The sequence below is a fragment of the Cibotium barometz genome, chromosome 60 (genome assembly GCF_041138505.1).
Source record: "Cibotium barometz isolate CiBa-2024 chromosome 60, ASM4113850v1, whole genome shotgun sequence".
Lineage (NCBI taxonomy): Eukaryota > Viridiplantae > Streptophyta > Polypodiopsida > Cyatheales > Cibotiaceae > Cibotium > Cibotium barometz.
Genome location: NC_141105.1, coordinates 15710000 through 15733325, shown reverse-complemented (window position 1 = coordinate 15733325; position 23326 = coordinate 15710000). Strand labels below are relative to the sequence as shown.

General features: G+C 41.1%; 2 protein-coding genes across 3 annotated transcripts in view; both read left to right on the top strand.

Moving 5' to 3' along the window:
* The first annotated feature begins 238 nt into the window (after positions 1–238).
* Positions 239–4569, top strand: LOC147605040 (UDP-glucuronate 4-epimerase 1-like). 2 transcript variants are annotated; one of them, XM_086794244.1, is made up of 13 exons: positions 247–766; positions 1119–1224; positions 1619–1791; positions 1884–1977; positions 2159–2245; positions 2608–2673; positions 2757–2816; positions 2897–2961; positions 3095–3173; positions 3329–3570; positions 3876–3950; positions 4086–4204; positions 4287–4569. In XM_086794244.1, the coding sequence occupies exons 1-12, from the start codon at positions 594–596 to the stop codon at positions 4201–4203; spliced, it is 1338 nt and encodes a 445-aa protein (XP_086650370.1). In that variant the 5' UTR covers positions 247–593; the 3' UTR covers position 4204; positions 4287–4569. The 2 variants fall into 2 exon arrangements, with proteins under 2 accessions (XP_086650369.1, XP_086650370.1); XM_086794243.1 differs by having other exon boundaries at positions 239–766; positions 4086–4569.
* An 18130-nt stretch (positions 4570–22699) lies between these two features.
* Positions 22700–23326, top strand: part of LOC147605038 (uncharacterized) — a 31291-nt gene continuing 30664 nt past the window's right edge. The window contains exon 1 of the mRNA XM_086793949.1: positions 22700–22875. Coding sequence (XP_086650075.1) covers positions 22778–22875 — 98 coding nt within the window. The 5' untranslated portion in view covers positions 22700–22777. The remainder of the gene's footprint in view (positions 22876–23326) is intronic.

Here is a 23326-nt window from a genome sequence, read left to right as displayed (position 1 = left end):
GTATTGGCCTGATCATCGACGATGCCACGACACGACACGACATGACACAACAATGACAATGACAATATAAAGGTACATAATTTAGATGCATTGCCCCACCCAAGGTTCCATAGGAACTTTGTCACACACTACATGGATTGAAACACGTCACGTGAAAGGCATGTGAGGTGAAAGGGCTGTATTAATTAGGTCGAAAACAATCAATTAGTACTTAATCCCAATTCTTTCCTCTTTTCCAGCTTCTTCACTCATCCATTACATTTACTTCTCCTCCGTGAGCCAGGCAGAGCTCTGGTGAGAGCGAGCCCGGTATGGTTGTTGGTAAAGCGTATTTTAGGGCTTTGGTTAGGAAGAACCCACTGGAGTTTATGTGATTTATTTGCTCACAGCCCACAAGTATAGTCATCGCCATCGCCGTCGCCACAGCACTGATAAGGGTTTCTAAAGCTATTGAATCGCCGATATCTTCAAGTGATCAGGCGAACTTAAGATACAGGTTGGGCTTGAAAGGGATTTAGCAGCTCTGTGCAGAGATTGCTTTGGCTTCTGAATTACGGCTTCTCTTTCTCGTCCTTCTTCTTCTTCTGTTGGCGATGGCATCCAAGGGCTCCTCTTTGCTGCCGTCGCATCTGGTGAAGCTTCTAGAGGCCGACGGCTACCACAAGGCGCGGGCCAACAACAATCACTATTACTACATCAGCCGCGTAGCTTTGCGCCACACAAGCTGGCTTAAGACCATCTGCTTCTTCTCATTTTTGGCCATTGTGTAAGTGATCTTGTCCAGTGCATTTCTTCTCCTTACACAGTAAATGATCTGCGAAAACTGCCCTCCCTTTCGGCATTTCTCCATATCAGGATTTCGCCTCCCAGTGCAGCTAGATTCTCCGCTAAAGTTACCCTTCTATCTGCATTTCCTTTGGCTGTTTATCATATTCTTGGAGGACACATATTAGAGTCTCTCTAAATATTGTCATCGCTATCTGCATTTTATCCGTCTGTTAGCAGATTTCTACAGGAATTAGTTTAGATTCCCTGCTAAGGTTGACCTCCCTATCTGCGGTTCACTTCTCTGTTTAGCAGGTTTTTTGGCCCTGATTGTATTTTCTGGCTTCCGGCAGGGCTTGGGGGTGTTTCTTTCAAGGGTTTCCTGCCTATCCTGGTCTATATTTCGGTTGCTCCTCCGTGGCTTGGAAGAAGGCAGTACTGCAATCCGCTGCTAGGCAGGTACAAATGCCACATGGCATGATCTTGTTTGGGCAAGGAAGGGAGCTGATCTTAATGTTTTCCCACATGGGTTGTCTGAAGGGGCAATCTTTTGATCAGAGTGCACAATTTCTAAGCTGGGTAGATTGGAATGGACCTTTTTTTTTTGTTTCTTCCGTAATGGGTTCTACATAAGTTGAATGAGGGTGTAGGATTTTTGTCTTCATCAATATTGCTTACAGGTAGAGTTTTTCTGGTTTATTCCAAAATTGGTCTGACACTTAGAATCAGGGTTGAGGATTATTTCCTTAATAATCATGTTAACAGGAACTTCTCATCTATTAATCATGTTTACTGGGTTGGGTTTTCTCAGACCTAATTGGGTCTTTTTGTGAGTTGGGTTTTTTTTGCTCAGGAGGGTGGCCAAATGACAGTACTTGTGACAGGAGCAGCTGGTTTTGTGGGCTCGCATGTATCGCTAGCTTTGAGGAGTCGTGGAGATGGAGTGGTAGGGCTAGACAACTTTAATGATTACTATCCAGTTGCCTTGAAAAGGGCCCGCGCGGCAAACCTGCACAAGGCTGGCATGTGAGTTGTATCTGCCCTAGTTATTACATGCACGGCTTTATTTGAAGGTGTTTGGCGGGTTTAATTCTGGTAAGTGTAAGTTTTTCTATCAGATTCATTGTGGAAGGGGATCTCAATGATCAAGCTCTCCTCTCAAAGCTCTTTGGCCTGGTCCATTTTACTCATGTGCTTCACTTAGCCGCACAGGTATGCTTCCCAAGATCTGTCAATTTGATGATGTATGTATTATCTTTGCTTTTAACAATACTACCATGTAATTAACATGTCTGCAGTTGACCCTTAAGTCTGGCTATGCAACATGTTATTTTTGAATGTAATTGACAGGGAGCTCAATTATGTGGCCAATTGTGTGCTGCATGCTGTGCAGGCAGGAGTCCGGTATGCTGTGAAGAACCCACTAGCATATGTCCATAGCAATGTTGGTGGGTTTGTCACTCTGCTTGAGCAATGCAAGGTTAGAAGTGTCCAAACTTTTAGCCCTTTGCTTCTAGCATACCGTGTTTACATTATGCTGCTGTTCTGCTCATGAAACTTTACTTGGTATGATGTCTATTGTCTCATGGTGCTGAGGTTGATTGCACAGCATCCCTGTCCATCTGCCATCTGCCCATGCAATGGACTGGGCAAGATTAGCCATCCCTGGAAGGCGCCCCCCTGCTGATGGGCAGGGGTTGTTGTGTAACTAGCCTTTATGTGTGTATGTTTCGCCATTGCTGGAGCACATTTTCTTAGTTTCTGCCTGTTGTGTAAAGTTACATGTATGTTGGGCTTATACATGCATTTGGTCACCTTTTGGTTCTATCGTTCATTATGCAGACTAGCAGCCCACAACCGGCTATTGTTTATGCTTCATCAAGTAGTGTGTATGGCTTGAACTCGAAGGTATTTACCCATATTTAGATGTGTACATCTTACAGCTGACTGTAATCATGGGAAATTCAATCTTACTGGCTGGTTTTTTTCAGGTCCCTTTTTCGGAGGATGATAGGACTGATCACCCGGCAAGCTTGTATGCAGCCACCAAGGTATGTCCATCGGGGGTATTTGGTCATTCAGGCAGATGATTGTTTAGTGTCTGAGCTTGGATGTGCTTGTTTTGCTGTAGAAAGCTGATGAAGTTCTGGCTCATACTTACAATCACATTTACGGGCTTTCGATCACAGCGTTGAGGTTCATGTCTTTTTGTTCATATAACTTGATGCCAGGATAGGATGCAGGTCGAGGCCTCTTTGAGCAAATAGCAAAACTTTTACCTCTATCTAATAAGGAGTTAAGTGAGTGTCGTAGCGGACTATTTGTGCAGGTTTTTTACTGTGTACGGTCCTTGGGGGAGGCCAGACATGGCCTACTTCTCCTTTACCAGGAACATTGTGGAGGGCCAGGTAGATCTAGCTTACATCATCAATGAATCTTTGCAATAGTGTGGATTAAAGCTTTTATTAAGCTTAATTATTGTAGACTGCAGCTTATACTCAAAGTGTGCTGTATATCTGGACCCTGGTTTGGTCATCTGACATTCCAGTGCCGTGGTTTGCAGCCCATAAAGATTTTTCAGGGTCCACATGGAGAAGAGTTGGCACGAGACTTCACATTCATCGATGATATAGTCAAAGGCTGCATTGCCTCTCTGGATACAGCGCTTCCTAGCACGGGCAGTGATGGAAAGAAGAGGAAAAAGGCGCAGTTTCGGATCTTTAATCTTGGCAATACTCAGCCTGTTAAAGTGGGCGATTTTGTTGGTATTCTAGAGAAGCATCTTAAGAAGAAAGCCAAACGAAAGTAAGCTGGTTAAGCCTTGTTCATAGTTCAAGTCGTCTATTTACATATGTATTGAAAGTATGTATATACTTGTATTGTACTTACAACTTGTGTATGTGTATGCATGTATGCAGGTATGTGTTTATGCATGTATGTATACTTCTATGTAGGTATTTTTTATGTGCATGTATGCACATGTATGTTGTGTATGCATGCATGCATATCTGTATGTATGTATGTATGTGGGCCTGTAGTGCACATGTATGTATGTATTTTTATAGATAGATTCATTGCTCATTATTTGATTTGGATGTTTGTTGGTTCAGTGTCGTACCAATGCCAGCCACAGGTGATGTTATGTTCACACATGCAAATGTCACAAAAGCGCAGATTGCACTTGGGTAAGTCGATGTCTCCCTATTCTCTGTTGTAAAATTTGCAAATTTGTTGTGTATTTTCTTATTCATATTGTTTCAGACTCTGGTCTTATTTGTGCACCCCAACTGGGGGGTTGGGGTTTGGCCTTATACTTGCAGGTACAACCCAATGACAGACTTGGATACGGGTCTGCAGTTGTTTGTGAAATGGTACAAATCTTACTACAAGCATGGAGGCGATCATGAAGACATGTTAAAGGGCTACAAGCCTTACTGATGTACGTTCATGTGCATATAGACATATTTGTTTGGTTCTTTGGGTCGGTTGGAACTGGTGAAGATGGGCGTTGATTTCTGCAGGAGATTGTACTTAGGCTGGTAAATTGCTCTGCGCCATTTCGTGGGGCCCAACAAAGTCATTCGGGGGTTGTATTGCTATTCATGTCATTTTTGCTATGTATATGGGACTCTTGCATAACAAGCAGGGGAGTCAGACTGCCAGATGCGAAATAAGATCGTCCTCTGCTCAGCTCACTATTTTTGAGTGAAGAGCATGATGGGAAAGACTTAAGTATATATTGTACCCTATAGCCTAATGTTTTTTTTTTTCAATTGAAAAGAAGGCTATTCTTGGTCCTGCCTATCAAGGAGTGTCACACTCATGGACATGTGCTATATGTGTTCTTGCATGTAGATTGTGTATATTTTTGTGACCATGTTGGAAGTGGACAGTTGCCTTCTGTATCGATGTAGACTTGTATGCTCACAGCCAACCAGACGTCTTTACACACACCACTCACTCGCACGGTTCCTTTTATCCTAGACACAAAACATCAGCCATCACACTCTCAAAGCTGAGTTCATTTCAGTTAGCATACACAGTTTTAACTGAAAACAGAGTATCCAAGAAGCTTTAAACGCATGAGTACGAGACTCAACACAAAGGCCATCCATATATAGTGAACGTCCTTTATTATCAATGATATAGTTGTACACAAAGTAGTCAAAAACATATACGTCTCAAAATTTTCAGGTCTTGCTTGCATTGTGCCACAGCACACTGGCAGTCCATTTGGTACACCCTTAAGAGATACCTGATCGGCTCCGCCATTCGGAGATGCTGAAATGGTCCCACGGTTTTGCTCCTTGTCATGTAGACATATTGGCAATGTTACCTTCATTTGTGTCTTCTAAATTGTGAGGGACCTGACCTATGAAGATGTGTTGCTTCGAGTAAGCCTCACCATTTGCGGGTTGGTTGTGTAATCCCTCTGGTGGGTGTGGAATGCTTGGATGAACACAAAGCTAATCAATGTGCTTAAGAATTCACCAAGATTTAATGGACAACAAGCACGATACAAGATGTAATTTGTTGAATTGACAAGAGATGCACCATGAGCTTGGAACGGCAAGCCCCTTTTTCTCAAATAGTGTATATTAATCTTGAATCAAGATAAGAGTCATGGGCTTTTTTGACGAAGTCTCCATAGCAGTGCGTTGAATACAATATTGCAAACAATATGGTTGTACAATATTGTAAACAATATGGTCATCGTTTGTAGTATCGTCGTTGGTGAAGATTTGCAATTCACACTATCCTCTAAAGTGTCCATGTTCCCTACCATTCGCTCTCTTTATTGTTTTACCAACACATGGTTGAAACAATTTGTAAGAGAGCATGTAGGACAAGAGAACACTACATAGGGTATGTGAGTAAGGAGTCTTGCTCTTTCCTCTTGTTACTTGCTTCCATAATTGAGCATTACAGTTTACCAATTGCAAGTAGAGTCCATAACAGTGAAAGTCTTCACGATGGAAGCGTTTGTAGTGTTGGAATCTTCGATCTGTCGCGATCTTTCGTGACAAAAAGTCTTTAAGTGGATGAAGGGAACCTTGGGAAAGCTTCCCCTATGGTTCGACTTGAGAAAAGAAGGCTGAAATTAGGGTTTTTAGTTAAAAGACCAAAAATTACAACAAAAGAAAGGATTGTTTTGCTGAATTTTAATTATTGGAACTATGTAGGGGAGTGAATACCACCTAGAAACTCTCTTGGAAGCTTGGTAAACACACTAGTAAGCTTGGATATGGAGTTGGGAAGGAGAGTGCATAAAATACAACCAAGGAGCCTCACAAAGGAGGGTGCTAACTTCTAGAGAGAGGAGAAAGAGAGATGATGAGATCCACCCTATAGGTGTCGGGCAGAGGAAAAATGACTTGTGGTGCAAGCTAGGATGGACACATGGCCAGTTGCTCTCTTTGAACAAAGGGGAGAGGTCTGTGCGGTGGACATTGAGCTTTGTCCACCTCGAGACATCAACGTGTGAGCAAACATAGAGCTGGTCATAATTTATAAGTGAGTTTTGGTCATCCAAAACTTAATAAAGTGTACACACTCACTTATAAATTAATGCTACTAGTTCTTAAGGCTAGGTTTTGACCAATACTTAGCACCTGTGACATGCCACATAAGCATGACAGTAAACAGTTTTACATGTGTGGTTCATAGGCTGGCGTTACCTTACCTTGAACTACACATTAGTCAAGCAAGCATAAAAACAACATTAATTTATAAGCAAGCATATAAAGATGTTGTGCAATGCACCATTGGTATGGACAATCTTCGTTCATGGGACTATACCAAAATAGACGTGTTCTAGGCAAGTACACAAGGTACCAGACCTAATGGAACACCAATCCTCCAAGCATTTTCAAGCATGTACTCACATGCACAAGACCCAACGGAAAGCCATGTCCATAGTATCACATGAGTGGCATCAATCCCCGTCATATGGACAACAATCCAATGTATATACATAATGAGAAAACACGGATGTACCAGTTGGGTAGCCAAATAGTGACATCCTTCCCGGCTTCTATAAACAGTTGACCGCAATTGAAAAGCATCCAAGTACGTTTGAAACAAGTGCGGGCAATCTCTAAAGAACTCTTCATCTACCTATTTAGTATCAATGGGAAGATAGTTCTTGAACTTCACAAGGTAATGCGTGACAACTTTGCTTGCAAAAAGCAAGCTTGCGTTCCCTCTGTGATACACAATTTGTTTTGGCTGCTAAATCTCCTCAAGCTCATCCACTTTTGGTGGATCCTCAATGAGCGGTTCAGTGGACTCTAGTCCTACATACTTGTGCATGAGATTTTTGTATATCCTACAATGGACTTCGATATTCCATGATGCTTGAACACTTGTGCAAGATATATTTTAAGCATATGCTTTGCTTTAATGGTCTTCTTGACCGGCAAGGCTTCATGATCTCGTCTCTTTGGGATGCCCTCACAATAGGCTGGCCTATTAGGCCTACTGGGTGGTGAGCTACTGGGCACAAGATTAATGCAATGATCTTTTGGTTGTACAGGTAGGAACTCATTTGGTAACTCATTAGCAAAACAATTATTGTACTCTTGCAAGAATTTTAGCCTATCATTAAAAAGAGTGTCTACATACACACTAGTTTATTTGAACATGACCTCGTACAAAAAGCAAGTACATAAAAACACGCTTTTCATTACTTTATTAATTTATACATGGGATACAATGGGGATAGTATCACCCTCTTCACCAGCATCAATCACATGCTCTCGCTCTTTATTCATGAAGGTGATCATGTTGATCTTGTAAGCCTTGCGTGGATCAATGTACGTGTGCCAAGGCTTTCCAAGCAGTACATCACAACCATTCAAAGGCACTTTTGGCTATGTTAATGTAACAACTACTCCATGAGTACATATCCATACTCATGCACTGGAGAACATTTGCACCAAAGTCTCATCATCGACAATTTGGTGGGCAAAAGCCTGGTCAATGGTACAACCCATTGCCTGGAAATCTTCTTCAAATAACAAACCCCTCCAAACGACGCTACCGTCTTTACAAATCAATGATCTCCAATCCTTAGTGAAGATATCTATATTAGCCTCGCAAGTCGACATAATTCTTTCAATCCTCGCCAAAAGCAGTGGCTACTTCAACACAAAGAATTTCAATAAGAGTCTATATGACTCACTTCTTGCACTTCATGTATCCACATAAATATACATAAAAGCATGAAAAGCACATGGGAAGAAGCATGCAGGAACAAGTCATACTCAACAACATTTGACAAGAATCCTGCCACACAAAGGGACTTCATTTCTTCAAATGATGAATGTCGCTTCAATGAATTAAATGAGGAATTGAGAATCACCATCTTGTTCTAATGATTATGTCTACGTTCCTCTTGATCATTCTCTCTTATCTTCCATTATTAACATCTCTTAGTGTCCCCACACTAACACAAGTCACATGTAACCTTGCTTATGATTGCCAAAAACAAAGTGAGCAAAAAACACCCAAAAAAAACATGCTCACACAAATATAAAACTACAATCATTCGCCAAAAAAAACCCCACCATCCCACCCTGTTAAGAATTCCCAATAAACCACTAACCTTTTGATTCACTAACTAGCTTTTCTTATTCCTTCCGAAGAAGGAACAAAGACCATTGAAGGTCACTCAACATCAAAGCCATCTACAAGCTTGTCAATTCTCCCCACACAAAAGTCTTCAACACGATCACGAGGACGTGATCACCATCAGGAAGGGGAGAATGTTAACCCATTCCTAGGGTTAACAAGAGCTCCCGCCATTATCTCACATTAAGGAGTCAAGGTAGATACACCAAAAGGTCATACATTCACAATATGAAGCAATGGTGTTTAATGCTACAACTTGGACGGGTGCCTGTAGTGGTGTAATACTTATGACGATTCCCGCTTCAAGATCGTATGGTAGAAAGTTAAGATGAAGTCCCAAGTGATGTACTTCATGGATATATTATGAGAGTAGTCATTGTAATAGCATTATACCTCTTATGAGCCTTAAGTGCCTGGCCAGCCACAGTTTAAGTGAGTGTGAACACTTATGGCCATGTATATAAGTGAATTTATCTTATAATACAATATACTCTCCCATTATGCAATTGAGTCTTGCTCTTGCTAATCCTCTTGCTTATGTCTCTCTCTAGTGCATGCTAGTGAGTGTGTGTGAGTGATGTGAGGTGACAGAAGGGGCGAGTACCCGTAGTAGTGCAACACGGCGGTGTAACAACGCTCATGGGAGGTGTGGTGGAATTGCTTCTCAAGGAGTTGTAGAGCTTTGAGACCTCAAGGGTTACAAGCTTGGCCATTAGAAAGATCCTCATGACAGTTGCGGTTCACCAGCTAATCTCTTGTTGGATGTGTTTTAAGGGGGGTTAGGGTGAGCCATAACAATGATGACCCACTTAAGATAGTAGAGAAGGTTAGTGGGCTCACCTATAGGTTGGACCTATCTCCACACATTTACGTCCAGTCTTCCACCTCTCTATGATGTGCTCCGCACCAAAAAATGATGATCCACAAAGGGTAACAGTAGACAAAGGACCAACCCTAGTGGTACACAAAGGGAGTGAGTATGAGTTGGAAGAAATTTCGAGGCATAAGCATTAGTGGAACCAACAAGGCTCAAATCAAGTCTATCTGTGTAAATGGAAAGGAAGGAACTCATTAGCAAATACATGGCAAAAAAAGTAATCACATTGTGGAGGTATGAGGAGATTGTTAATGCCTACATCCCTACGGTAACTCGAGGAGGGAGTATTGAATCAATGGGGGGAGTGTGATGAGGGCGCTCATCAATGAGGTCAAGAATGATGACTTCCTTAAGTTGCACATGCAACTGAGGGATGCATAACATGCATACTTGGCTTGTAAAACGAGGATGCCTATGTAGAAAGGCAACCATCCCACAAGTGGTTGAACAAGAAGATATGTCTAAGAGGATGAATCCTCATGCTACCAGAGAGGAACCATCGATGACTTCCTTGTGCTCATGGTGAGGGAGAAGCTATGGGTGAAAATGCACCAATGTGTGTTGAGGGGCCAGCCATGCCTCATGCTTATAGGACACATGTTTCTATGCCTAATGCATCCCCTTTTGTTCCTAAAATGATGCCACTCCACAAGGGTTGTCCCAATGGACATACATGCATCAAAACATGTTGAGATACCATTGGGGTTTCTTGAATACACAAGCTCTTGAGTAGGTGCTGAATGCACAAGAGTGGTTGAGCGACTTACTTGGTATTTCTTGGGTTGCCATTCTTGTTGAACTTTAGGTGAAGCTGTTGGGGTTGAAGTCGGTGGTGAGGCTTTCTTCACGTTGTTCGATTTTGTCAACCATATGATGGTATTACCTTCATAATATCCTTATTGTTGAAGAATATGCACAGACGCCCATCTTTGATAAACATTAAATTTGAGTCAAAAATTCAAGAATCAATTTCCATGTATGCAACGGAGACTTGTGGGCGCAAACTCACAATCCTCTTTTCACCCCTCTGAATGTGAAGCGTAAGTGCAAAAGCTACGCAACAGACATACGACCCTATTCTCTCAAAAAGAAGAGTAGCCACAAGAACCTATTGCTCGCCGTGCAAGGTGGTAGTAAAAAAAAACCCACAAACACAAGGAAGTCATACCTATGGACTACCTAGAAGTGGTAGAATATCACAAGCAACTCCCAAGGATCTTCAATAGCCATTATATTTGGTAAAGCTTATAGCTTACTATTCTTTTGGCTATGTTAATGTAGCAACTGTTCCATGAGTATATATCCATACTCATGCACTGGAGAACATTTGCACCAAAACCTCACCATTAACAACTTTCCAAGTACATCTCTGGATGGGGAGACCATGGTGGGTGAAAGCCTAGTCAATGGTACAACCCATCGCTTGGAATTTTTCTTCAAATTACAAACCCCTCTAAACGATGCTACCATCTTCACAAATCAATGATCTCCAATCCTTAGTGAAGATATCTATATTAGCCTCACAAGTCGACATAATTCTTTTAATCCTCGCCAAAAAGTGGCTACTTCAACACACAAAGCAGTTCAATAAGGTCTATATGACTCACTTCTTATACTTCATGTATATCTGCTTCATAAAAGCACTTAAATATACATAAAATCATGAAAAGCACATGGGAAGAAGCATGCAGGAACAGGTCCTACTCAACAACATGGGAAGAAGCATGTAGAAACAGGTCCTACTCAACAACATTTAACAAGAATCATGCCACACAAAGGGATTTCATTTCTTCAAATGATGAATGTCACTTCAATGAATCAAATGAGAAACTGTGAATCACCATCTTGTTCTGATGATTGTGTCTATGTTCCTCTGGATTCATCCCTCTCTTCTCTCCCATTATTAATATCTCTTAGCGTCGCCACCACTAACACAAATCACATGTAACCTTGCTTATGATTTCCAAAAATAAATTGAGAAAAAAACACAAAAAAAACATGCTCACACAAATATAAAACTGCAATCATTCACAAAAAACCCCACCCCCCACCCCGTTTAGGAATTCTCAATAAACCACTAACCTTTTCATTCACTAACTAGATTTTCCTATTCCTTCCGGAGGAACAGAGACCATCGAACGTCACTTAACATCAAAGCCATCGACAAAGCTTGTCTATTCTCCTTACACAAAGGTCTTCAACTCAATTTATGATGAGGACGCGATCGGCATCAGGAAGGGGGGAATGTTAACCCATTCCTAGGGTTAACAAGAACTACCACCACTATCTTACATCAAGGAGTCAAGGTAGAAGTATTTATGGCAATTCCCATTTCAAGAGCATGTGGTAGCATGTAGGATAAAGTCCCAAGTTATGTACTTATTAGATGCACCTACACAAGCTTTTGTGTAGGTGCTGAATGCACGAGAGTGGTTGAGTGATTTGCTTGGTGTTGCTTGGGTTTCCATATTTGTCAAATTTTAGATGAAGCTGTTGGGGTTGAAGTCGGTGGTGAGGCTTTCTTCACTTTGTTCGATTTTGGCAACCATATGAGATTACCATCATAGTATCCTGGTTGTTGAAGCACCCATCTTTGATGAACATTATAAAGTGGTGGCTGTGATGCCTTTGGTGCTGTTTGTTTCTTTGAACAGGCTTAGGTGACTTTTTGATGTGCTTGGGAATCCAAGCGTCGGTATGATCTTGGTAGTACCCTTGTGCTTGCAGTAATCTTTTTGGTACCCACACTTGCTGAGATGTTGGAGTTCGATGAGGAACTTGCATAGGATGTTGTGGATGGTGTTATGGAGTACTTTTCTTTTTCCTTGACCGCTGAGTTTTGCGTTGAGGAAGAGGCTTTGATGATCAAGGCAACCAAATTGGATTGGTGCCTTCGTAGTAGCCTTGGGCTACAAGCTTGTTCTCCACCAACCTTTTGATACCATTAAGATATCTTGATCTTTGTTGTCTTGGTGGATTTTTCTTTTTGGTTGAAGTGGAAGGTTGTGAGCTCTCCATCACATTAGTTGGCGCTAAGGCTGAAGGTTTGAGACTCATGGGCATTGTTGACGATGAGGTTCAAATCTCTTGCAGAGTGGCATTCCATGATGAGGCTTTTGAGCATATTGCCATCTCCTTTGGTGAGGTTTGTAAGAGGCGTTGGCTCTGGGGCTTTCCTTTGAGTTCCTTATTAGATATAGATGGTTGTGTAGGGGGAACTTCTTCAGGAATAGCTGTTGATTGCGAGGTTTTGGCATCAAACTTCGTTGGTGAGGATGGGGTTGAAAGAGTAGATACTTTATCGGGGTCGGTCGTTGATGATGCAGATGGTAGGTCATTGTGTAGAGGGGTTTTCGTGGAAGAGGCTTGTAACTTTTTGCGTTCAGCACCATAGAAATCCATTAAGGTTGGATCCTCTTCCTTGCAGTATGGTATTGTCAACTTTGTGCCATTGACCATCATGATGACCCTATCGCTCGCGCAAAGCACAGTGGTGCTTGGGCAGCAATAGTTCATTTATGCCCCAAGATCAAATTTGCTTCCAACACATACTCAACCACAAAGAACTTACAAGTAAGGGGGTTAGTTTCATTATACATCTTATGTTCAAAGTACCCCAAACATGGCATGTTCAAGTCTTGTGTAAAGGGAATTCTTTCAGGATGAACCGTGAGTGTTCCAATCCAACCAGAATCCTAGGGATCTCTTCAGTAAGATATATTGGAAGTTCCAGCTCCTCCAAGGTTTCTTCCTTCCGTAAATAGTCTGCAGGAGTGTTCAAGGTGACTATTTGCATGGATTCATTAATTGAATACAACGAGTCACGTATCCAAGTTCCACCAAGGACAATATCATACTCAAGAAAATCTAGGATAACATGGAATGTAAATTCCACATCTCTACCGATTGTTTGAGTAGCACAGCTAAAGTAACTGGCAACTTCAATGTTTTGTCCATTAGCTCCTCTTGCAAGACCATTATCTGTAGGGATGAGTTTAGGTTATCCTAATGACACCCAAGTGTCTATTGTCATGATGTTACGACTAGCTCAAGGGCTAATCAATGCGCGTTTGTGCGCTTAATATCATTGCCTGTAGGGAAATCTAACCATACTATAATAGAATCTTCAAAAGGAACAATGGATGTTTCAATTTGTGTTTTAGCTTCAGATCCCATTTCTGTTTCATATTCCCATTCACTTTCGTCCTCTCTTTGGCTCTCAGCTTTTTCAAGAGTACCCAACGTGTACAATGGCACACTTGGTTCTCTCACAATTCTAACTGAGTTTTGTTTTGGAAACTTGCAAATCCTCATAGTCTTGTTCTATGGAGCTCTTTATGTCTTGGTATAACTCATGTTGTTGAGCCCTTAAAGGTCCAAGTGCTGATGCTATGCTGTCTTGGTATAACTCATGTTGAGCCCTTAAAGGTGCAAGTGTTGATGCTATGCTGTCTTGGTATAACTCATGTTGAGCCCTTAAAGGTGCAAGTGCCAATGCTATGCTGGCTTGGTATAACTCATGTTGAGCCCTTAAAGGTGCAAGTGCTGACGCTAGGATGGCTTCACCATGAGAGAAGAGCATTCCTCCAAACAAGGTTTTGAGAGACTGCTTTAATTTTGTAAGGGAATTATCAAATTCCTCACATGCTTTCTTAACTACATAATTCGTACAATATCGTACAATCTGTCTCTAATGACTCTTCTATAGAGAGTATGTCTTCCTCTTTAAAAGAGAAGCGGTACTCCTCCGGGTTTTGTATTTTGGTTTCTTTTTTATGATTGGCATTATGAGGCTCAATCACAATCGATGATCCTGTAAGACACTCAACCATGATAAGCATGCTCTCCTGAGCTATCTTTTTGCGTTTCGCATATGTCATATGATCATGATTTTCAATTTAGGGTGGTTGGGTGGGTTCTAGTTTTTTGATTGGTCTATGAGGTGCACCTAGTACTGAATCAGAACTTGTTTCATCCTCACTAAATGACGTACTAGAACTTGTTTCATCTTATGACTTTCTTTGGACCGTCAGGTTTTCATTATGTTTGCCCATGCGACGAGATCGAATTTTCTGTTGGGATTTTGTATCCTGTGTCGTACATATGGGTTTTGTGGTTTGTGTGGTGGCCTTTGAGGTGGATGCGCTTGCATCATGTGTAGCTTTTGGCTCTTTTGGGTTTATGTCCTCCACAAGCTTCTTTTCCCTATCCTTTAATTCAACCTTGGTTTCGATAGTTTGTTGTCCCTTTTTTTTCTTGGGTTTAGAAGGTTTTGTTTTCTCTTTTGGTTTCTGCTTTAAGACATGTTCTTCTACCCATTTCAAAGTGTTATCTTTTGTATTCCTTTTTACACTCTCTCATTCCTTGGCTTGTAAGCGTGTAAGCACATTCAAGGGTACCGTGGACAATTGCCTGTTTTGTACACTTAAGATGTTTAGAGTTGTATTTTGTGAGACGAGTTGCATTGAAGCAACTCATCTTGGGAAATCTTGGAACATGTGGTCAATGCCACATTGTTCACACATGGGTTGCAAAGTGTCAGTGACTATGGGCATGGAAGTATTCCAAATTGTGCAATCAGCCACCTTGTGTGGTCCACGACAATAGAAACACTAAAGTGTTTGCTTAACTACTTCTTGAGCAGTTTCTACCCTTTCGACTGTTTCTTCTTGGTACACGGGAGATAGAGATTTTGAGTCAATTGTGTTGATGAATTGGGACACTTTGTAGTATCATGACCAAAGCATTTACAATATATGCAGTACAAAAAAAACAGGTGCCTTGTATGCACAATGGGGATTGGGATGGTCGTAGTGATTGCACTGAACACAAGGCATTTCGCTCCTCACTTATAGAGGCATTAAGGATGTTTGGCTTTGAAGGATTTCATTCTCTCTTAGAGATGTTGATTGAAAGCTTTTAAGTAGGGATGCATAGAATTCAGGGAATGACAATTTTGAGATCGATCGTTCTTTAGCCATTGCTTCACTTGGTTTAGATGAGGAACATCTCATAACATAATCATCTCCCACATGTTATTATCTAAATGTATTGCTTCTTTACAACATTGATCAAATGTTTCTCGATTGGATACAATGATCAAGTTGTGTAAGCTGTTTTTCTTTAAGCCCATCATGAAACATCTCTTCAATTGAGAATCGTTTAATTTTTCCCATGACTCACATCGTGAGTCCAAGAGTTTTATCCGAAGGATAAAGTCTCTAATGGTTTCATTTGGTTTACGTTCAACTGAATAGAGTTCTTTCGTTGTACTCCACTGATCACCTTGTCTTGAAAAGTTGTGAATAAAGGTTGTTTTCAAGGTTCTGAAGTTGGTCTTGATTGCTGGCATCAATGTGATGAATCATCGATTAGCTTTTCCCACTAAGCATAGGTTCAATTCATGTACCTTGGTGGGGTAGTTTGGATTTCCAAAGGATTCACATCTCTGTTCAAACATTTGAATGAATTCAATAGGATCACTTGATGTAAGATAATGGCGGTACCTCTAGTTAACCCTAGGAATGGGTTAATATTATAACCCCCCTTGAAACACATCCAACGAGAGATTACCTAGTGAACCACAACTGTCATCATGAGGATCTTTCCAATGGCTGAGCTCATAACCCTTGAGGTCTCCAAGCTTTACAACTCCTGGAGAAGCAATTCCACCGCACCTCCCGCGATGACCGAGCGTTGTCACACCGTGCATTGCACTACAGGTACTCGTCCCCCCTCGTCTCACCTTACATCACTCACACACACTCACTAGCATACATTAGAGAGAGAGATTAGAAAGAGCAAGACTCAATTGCACAATGGAAGAGTATATTGTATTATGAGAGAAATTCACTTATATACATGGCCATAAGTGGTCACACTCACTTAAACTGTGGCTGGTTGGGCACTTTTGGCTCATAAGAGGCCTAATGGTATTACAATGACTACTCTCATAATATATCCATGAAGTACATCACTTGGGACTTCATCCTAACTTGCTACCACACGCTTTTGAAGCAGGAATCACCATAAGTATTCCGTCACACCATTACAGGCGCCCGTCCAAGCTATAGCTTTGAACACCATTGCCTTATATCATGAATGTATGACCTTTTGGTGTATCTACCTTGACTCCTTGATGTAAGATAATGGTGGTAACTCTTGTTATCCCTAGGAATGTGTTAACAATCATATCTCCGTGCCTAATAGGCTTGTTATCTCAGAGAGTAGGTTAAAATCCATCTTTAATAAACCATCCCCCCTGCTGAGTAAATATCACGTCGTCGCTTCTCATCGGCATACTTCTTGTATCTAGCTTGGGCTTTCTCTATGTTCTTCCTTGCTGCTTCAAGCCTCTCTTTCCATGCCTCCAAGAAAACACCACTTTTATAGGTTCAACCACATCATCGCATGCAAGGCTAGTTCTCCCGAAGAGAAGGGATGATATCCGTAGCTCAACTCACTCGAATGGTGAGAATCCCATGGAATCATGCCTACGCGCATTGTATGAATACTCGGCAATGTCCAAGCACCTAGACCAATCCCTTTTGTCCAATTTCACAAAGTGCCTAAGACCGTCTTCCAAGATTTGGTCACACGCTCCATTTCACGATGATAAGACAAATTAAAACGAACCTACAAGAGCAAAAAATGTAGACCAAAAGTTACATGTAAACCGTGAATCCCTATCAAAGATGATCTCCCTGTGGAAAAACCATGGTATTTGAAAACATGTTTAAAGAAATATCTAGTGGTATCTTCCAGCTCACATGGAGACGTGATAGCAATAAAATTTACATACTTGGTTACCAATCAACCACAACAAAAATTCCAAAATACGTCTTCCATGGAGGCAAACATGTGATGAAGTCCATGGAGATGGAATCCAATGGCCTCTCTAGGATTTGAAGTGGATTTAGTGTTCCCAATATCTAATGTTGTTGTTTTGCCCTATCTTGCAAATAGACATTACAAGTTCCAACCGGATAGGATGTATCAAACTCGTCCTGCAGGTACCCACTTCGAATTGACTCAAGTAACTCATAAGAGTTCAAGACCTACATGTTTCTTGGTTGAAGCCCTATGTTAGACCAGCATTACAAGTGGGCTTAGATGAGAAACAGCCTGAGATGGTTGACAAAGCCGAAGTCATTGAGCTCGAGAAAATTCTCCTTCAGAGATGAAAGTGTGGTTTCGATCATAGAAAAAGACAATTCTACATGAAGTTGAAGGACCAAGTTTGTATTAATAGACAAAGAGTTCTTCTAGGCCCCATAGATATTATCAAAGTACTTAGAAGCCATGAACCTGCCACCAAGCTAAGCAAGAGGAATGTCACATGCACCCTACATTGTGGTGCTATGTAACACACTAGCTTAGCATTTAATGTAACATTACACATCATTAGTACCCACTTGAGAACATCAAATAATGCCTCATAAGGAGTCTGACTAATACTGGATGAGTAAGTATCATTTAGGATTGCTTATACCAGGAGGAAGACAATGCTCCTACTCAACTGATGATCATGGCAATACAACTTGAGAACATCAAATGCCAACATAGCTTATTACATATTTTTGTCTAGCCATTTGTCTGTGGATGAAATGCGCTAGATAAGCGTAAGCTGGTCCCAAAGTTATCAAATGATGCTCTCCAAAAATGTGAAGTAAACTTGGGATCCCTATTAGATGTAATTTTCCTTGGCAAACCACATATGGAGTACCAAAGGCAAAGAAACAAGCGAGCGATATCTTCTACTATGGCTGTTTACTTTTGCACGGAATGAGCATGCAAAACTTGTTGAATCAGTTAATCAACAACTGTTATGCATTATGTATTCTTGGATCTAAATGCTGCTAGAAGGGGTCCTACAAAATCCATGCTGATATCTTGGAAAGGTCCTTTTGAAACTAGCAAAGGTTGTAGCAACCCGACCTGCTTCATATATGAGAAAACATCACCTTTTAGAAAATCTGACATGATTGGACATGCTGATAGATGTCCTTTCTCATTTTTGGCCAATAAAATAAATGCTCTAAGTTCTCCAATGTACTGTTGATACCTTGGTGACCTCCGATAAGAGAGTCATGGGCATCATGTGAAGAAGTGACTACTTTTCCCTAGGTATGCATAGCCAGTTATAAAGCCATCTTGGCTAGTTTAGTGACCCGATTGTGACTAAAGGGCCAATATATAGTGAGCCCCGAATTCCAAGGAATACTTGTATTATGCCTTTGTATTGTCTAAATATTTTCCCTATATTTCGAGCATAGTAGACTCATGCAGAGTCTGAATGGTACCTTTACAACTTAGAGAATTGGCAAACAACGTTATTAAAATTAGATGCATGTACTAGTAGCCACCATTAATGTGCTACCAACAAAAGAAACTACGTACATGGAGAGGGATGTAGCAGTCCTAGGCCCCTCAACTTTGATAATCATGCTAGGTGTCAAAACCATGGGTGTTGATTCCAAAAGGGTTTCATCTACTGCAGACAAGGATGAGCAAATTCACGACTTTAAAAATGGTTGAAACAAAAGCGCTACAGGGCCAAGCGTAATGACACCCAATGGAAAAAACCAACTGATGATGCTCTTAGTGGTGGTTGTGACTTGTCTAAGCTGTAAAAGTACGCAAGGAATTCTCAGAGAAATAGGGTGAAGAACTGAACAAAGTAGTGAACAATGATGAGAAATGAAAAATAAAAAAACCTAAAAAGAAGACGTAGCCTCACCTCACCAAGACCATTTCTAGGCCATTTCAAGTAATACATAATTGATGAAGGAACTATAGTCTATTTTAAGCATAACACTCCAAAGAGGGACACAAAAGCATATCATATGATGGGCATGTCGAAGTTAAGGATATTGACATAGCAGAACTTGGTGAGGATCCCAAACCAGTGTTCATTGCTAAAGACTTAACCCTAGGTGAGGAGAAAAAATTAGATGATCTTTTGAAAGAATTCAAGCACTTCTTTGTGTGAAAGTACAAGGATATGAAGGGAATTCCACCAGAAGTGATGTAATATACTATTTCGATCATAGAAAGGTCATGACACACCAGGTAAAGACCTTATCAAATGAACATGAAATAATCAATAATTATAAAGGAGGATATTGATAAACTCATTGATGTAGGATTCATTTATAAAATCAAGCATACTAACTAGGTTTCTTCCATTGTCATTATGCTCAAGAAAAATGGAAAACTATGGGTACGTGTGGACATAAAGAATGTCAACGCTGCAACATGCAAAGACCATTATCTACGACCCTACACCGACGAACATGTTTTAGAATAACTGGTTGGAGAAGAAAACTATAACTTCTCAGATGGTTTCTTGGGATGCAACCAAGTGTCTATTTCCCCACAAGACCACATTTACAACAATGGTCGACCATTTACCTCTATAGGGTAATGCCCTTTACATTAACAAATCCACCATGTTTCAATGGTTGATATGCACTACATTTAACATCTTGCAAAAGTATGGGAGGACCATCTAGCTTGCTTAAGATTCCTCTCTTCTTCCTCATGTGTCTAGCTCTTCTTCCACCCCCTTCTGCTTCCTCCCCTCCCCACATCCCCTATCTCCTCTCTCCCTCTCTCTCTCCCTCTCTACCACCATCTCCCCTCCTCCCACCCTAATCTTTTATCCTATTGCGGCTTTGGCTACTCACACTATTGCTCCCCATCACCTTTGGCCACCTATCACTACCATTATAGAGCCAATAATCACACTGCACACTGCATTACGTTAGATCTTTGATCTTTGCCTTGCCTCTTCATCAATGTCATGACCATTCTATAACACATCCAATAGCATCTTTCACCCTTTGCATTGTTGTGGGAACCCTATAGCACCCATCCACATCCCACCTAACTTGGGCTACCTATCATCCATGGCCACTATAGAAAGCCTATAATAATATAGGCTTGATTCCCTTGCTCTATGCACCATGGGCTCCTCCCTTGCTCTATTAGCTAGTTGTGCACGTGTTGGGCTCCTCCCTTGTTGTATTAGCCAGTTGTGTATGGCTTCTATCTTAAAATTCTACCATCTTTTCTCTCCATCATGTCATTCTTTCACTCTTCACCTTTGCCTCCTTTTGTTGCTAATCAACACGTAAACGTGCCACCGCATTGCCCGCCACTACATTTCCATCTTGATTGATGTTGTGATGGCCCCATTGAGAGCTCTACCATCAATGATGCAACAAAGTATCGTGCTATCATGAAGCCATCTTACTTATGTGGAGCATCATCACCATGCAACAATCATTGTTATCCTTGCTGGCAAACTTTTAACAACAAAAAACAAATAGGAAGAAAAGGAACAATAAATACCCTAAAACATAGCCCCTCCTCCCCCCTAAAAGATGTTTTTTTAATGGAGCCTCTCCCATTCTCCCCACAAAATCTCCCTTGTTTATGACCCTTTTTGCCCTCTCCAAAACTCAACCTCTCAGAGAGAGAAACACAAACAAAAGCAACAACAGTCATGGTGTACTTATCATGCTTCCAAGCTTAGGATTTTGAATTCATCCAAGCCTTACCTTTTCTTCATTGGCACATATGTTGGGTTTCCCTTAAGGTTGGAATCTCCTGCACATATAGTCTTGCATATTCTTCTTTACATAAGAACTTTGTATGCCATGCAAGAAGAGTGCCAAATGCATCGATTGGAGGGAGGTTCACACCATCATAGGCTATACTCTTGTATGTATAGGATTCTTCTGCTTCCATCTCTTATACTTGTGCAATGATTTCTAATAAATCTTGGCCACATTTTCCCATAAGGTCCCTTCCCTTGCCATAGGTATCAAATTTTTCCATTTTGAACATTTGTGCTCTAATCGGATATGGCATCCATGATTGTAGGCTCATGGTATATTCTTGTTGCCATGTTGAATGGAGTGATCTCCATTCAACATGGCAACATATTGTTAGTGTAAACTCAGGGTATATTCTTGTTGCCATGTTGACTGGAGTGGTCTCCCAACAATGCTTTGCACATCAATTTTGGCTTTAGCAAAGGATTACTTATTTTGATGATCGCTTCATATTGTTGACAAATCCTTATCCTAAGTACAAAGAACCCACACTAGTTCACATCGCTAGGGCCCCATTTAGGCACACAAGACAAAAGAACCTTAACTTTCCTAGCCCACCTATAAGCTCATTGGAGGGTTCTTGGAGTACATTTTACTCGACTGACTAGAACCTTACCTACAATATTGTTAATAGCAAGCTGATTCTCCACGTTCTAAATCTTGGTATGATTTCAGGTCTCATATTGATTCCTCAGTATGGTCTTAGCCTCTGATGCCTTAGTTTTGTGTTGAATCAGAGTAAGAATAGAATCACTTACATCAAAGTGTAGCAGCATTGTGTCTCTTGATGCCTGAAGAAGTGTAGCATGTGGTGGAAGTGTGTTTACACTGTTATTAGGGTCGAGGGTTCCCGTTGGCCGTTCCCAGTTGGTTATGCATCTGTTCCCATAACAACTTCTAGAAGCTCATAAGATTCTATAATGGCATTGATTTTGATTTCTAGAGAGTGTAATTTTTCCCATCAAGCTTGCCTTATGTGAAGGCTGATGGATGAATGTGTAGGACTGGTAAGCCAACAAGCCATGGCAAGGCTAATGCAAAGACCAAGTGTGTGTGAGCCTCCCCTTGTTACTACAAGATCTAATTTAGTCATATGTTCCTATGTCTCGTATGGTACTAAATTCACATATATGTTGTGAACACTAAACCTATGGTGGTTTAGAATACCTTGAGAAAACTTGAGGTGTTTGGTGGCAAAATCAAGCGCTTAAGATATAAATGTTTGGTGGCAAAATCAAGCGCTTAAGATATAAATGTTTATGGCAGTATCTTTTGGCACTCCCTCTTGCATAACAATCGAATTCAAAAGTTCTTTAAATTTTCCATTTTTAGCTGTTATGGTAAAGAACTTGCAAAATTCCAAAGCAAAAAATTTGACAAAGTGCTTCAACGGAACTCTTAAAAGATAAAGGGGTGTCAGCCACATCTTTGGAGTGCTTAGGAAGTGGCCAAGCAACAATGCTTTTCCATTTGTGCTCAAGCTTCATTGACCCTAAGTTGTGATGTTTCCTTCTCATCCAAGACTCTTAGACACCGCACATCTATAGTGCATCTTGCGAAGGAAACATTAGAAGATGCGACTAGGTTTTGGATGGACAAGCTGGCCCTTAGAACACACAAATTTTTAAGCGCTTTATCCCCTTTTCAAGATCCACTATGGGATCAAATGGAGCATTGGTCATCTTTGAATGGTGTTTGTCTATTAGTGCCACCATTAGGGCCTTTACAAACCGTAGCAAAGCTGAATCCTTATTTCCCCCCCGCCCAAGTGTGGACGGAAAGTCTCCTTCGTTCATGTCCGCGCCCAATCAAAATTTTCACCGGTGTTATATAAAATTCGACGCCTGTACAGCAACACACAGGCTTGTAGCACTGTCGAGAGATGTCGAACAGAAGAGTGCGGTTGGTTTACATGACCGAGAAGCTCCTCAAGGCAAAGTTGCTGAGCAAAAAGCCAGTGTGGTTTGAGCCCCTTGTCAAGTACCCTTCTTCCCTATATGCTCACATTTTTTCTTCTCCTTTTCCGATCTGCACAGGAGTGTTTATAACTCAAAAAAAAAAAAACTCAAAACATTTGGAATATAGCGCATGTTTTTGCCATCGTGTTGCTTGATACTGTAATTAATCAGGAAAAAAAAGGAAAAAACATGTACCCCGCCCCCTTCTTCACACTTGGGGGCTATAAATAGGGCTCTGGGAGTCTTCTTTGGGTGTTTAGAGCCCTATTTATAGTCTCTTGAATAATTGGCATATTGGCCGACTGCTGGTCGGTCAGTCTACAGTGCATTTAATGCTTTTAAACGCTGTCCGACTGGGCACACATCCACATAAACTGTAACGCCAACAGCTGCCTTGTCTTGGTACAGCTGACTCTTCAGCCGACAGATCCCTTCCAGCAGCCGACAACATCCTATGCCTTCCATGCCCCTTG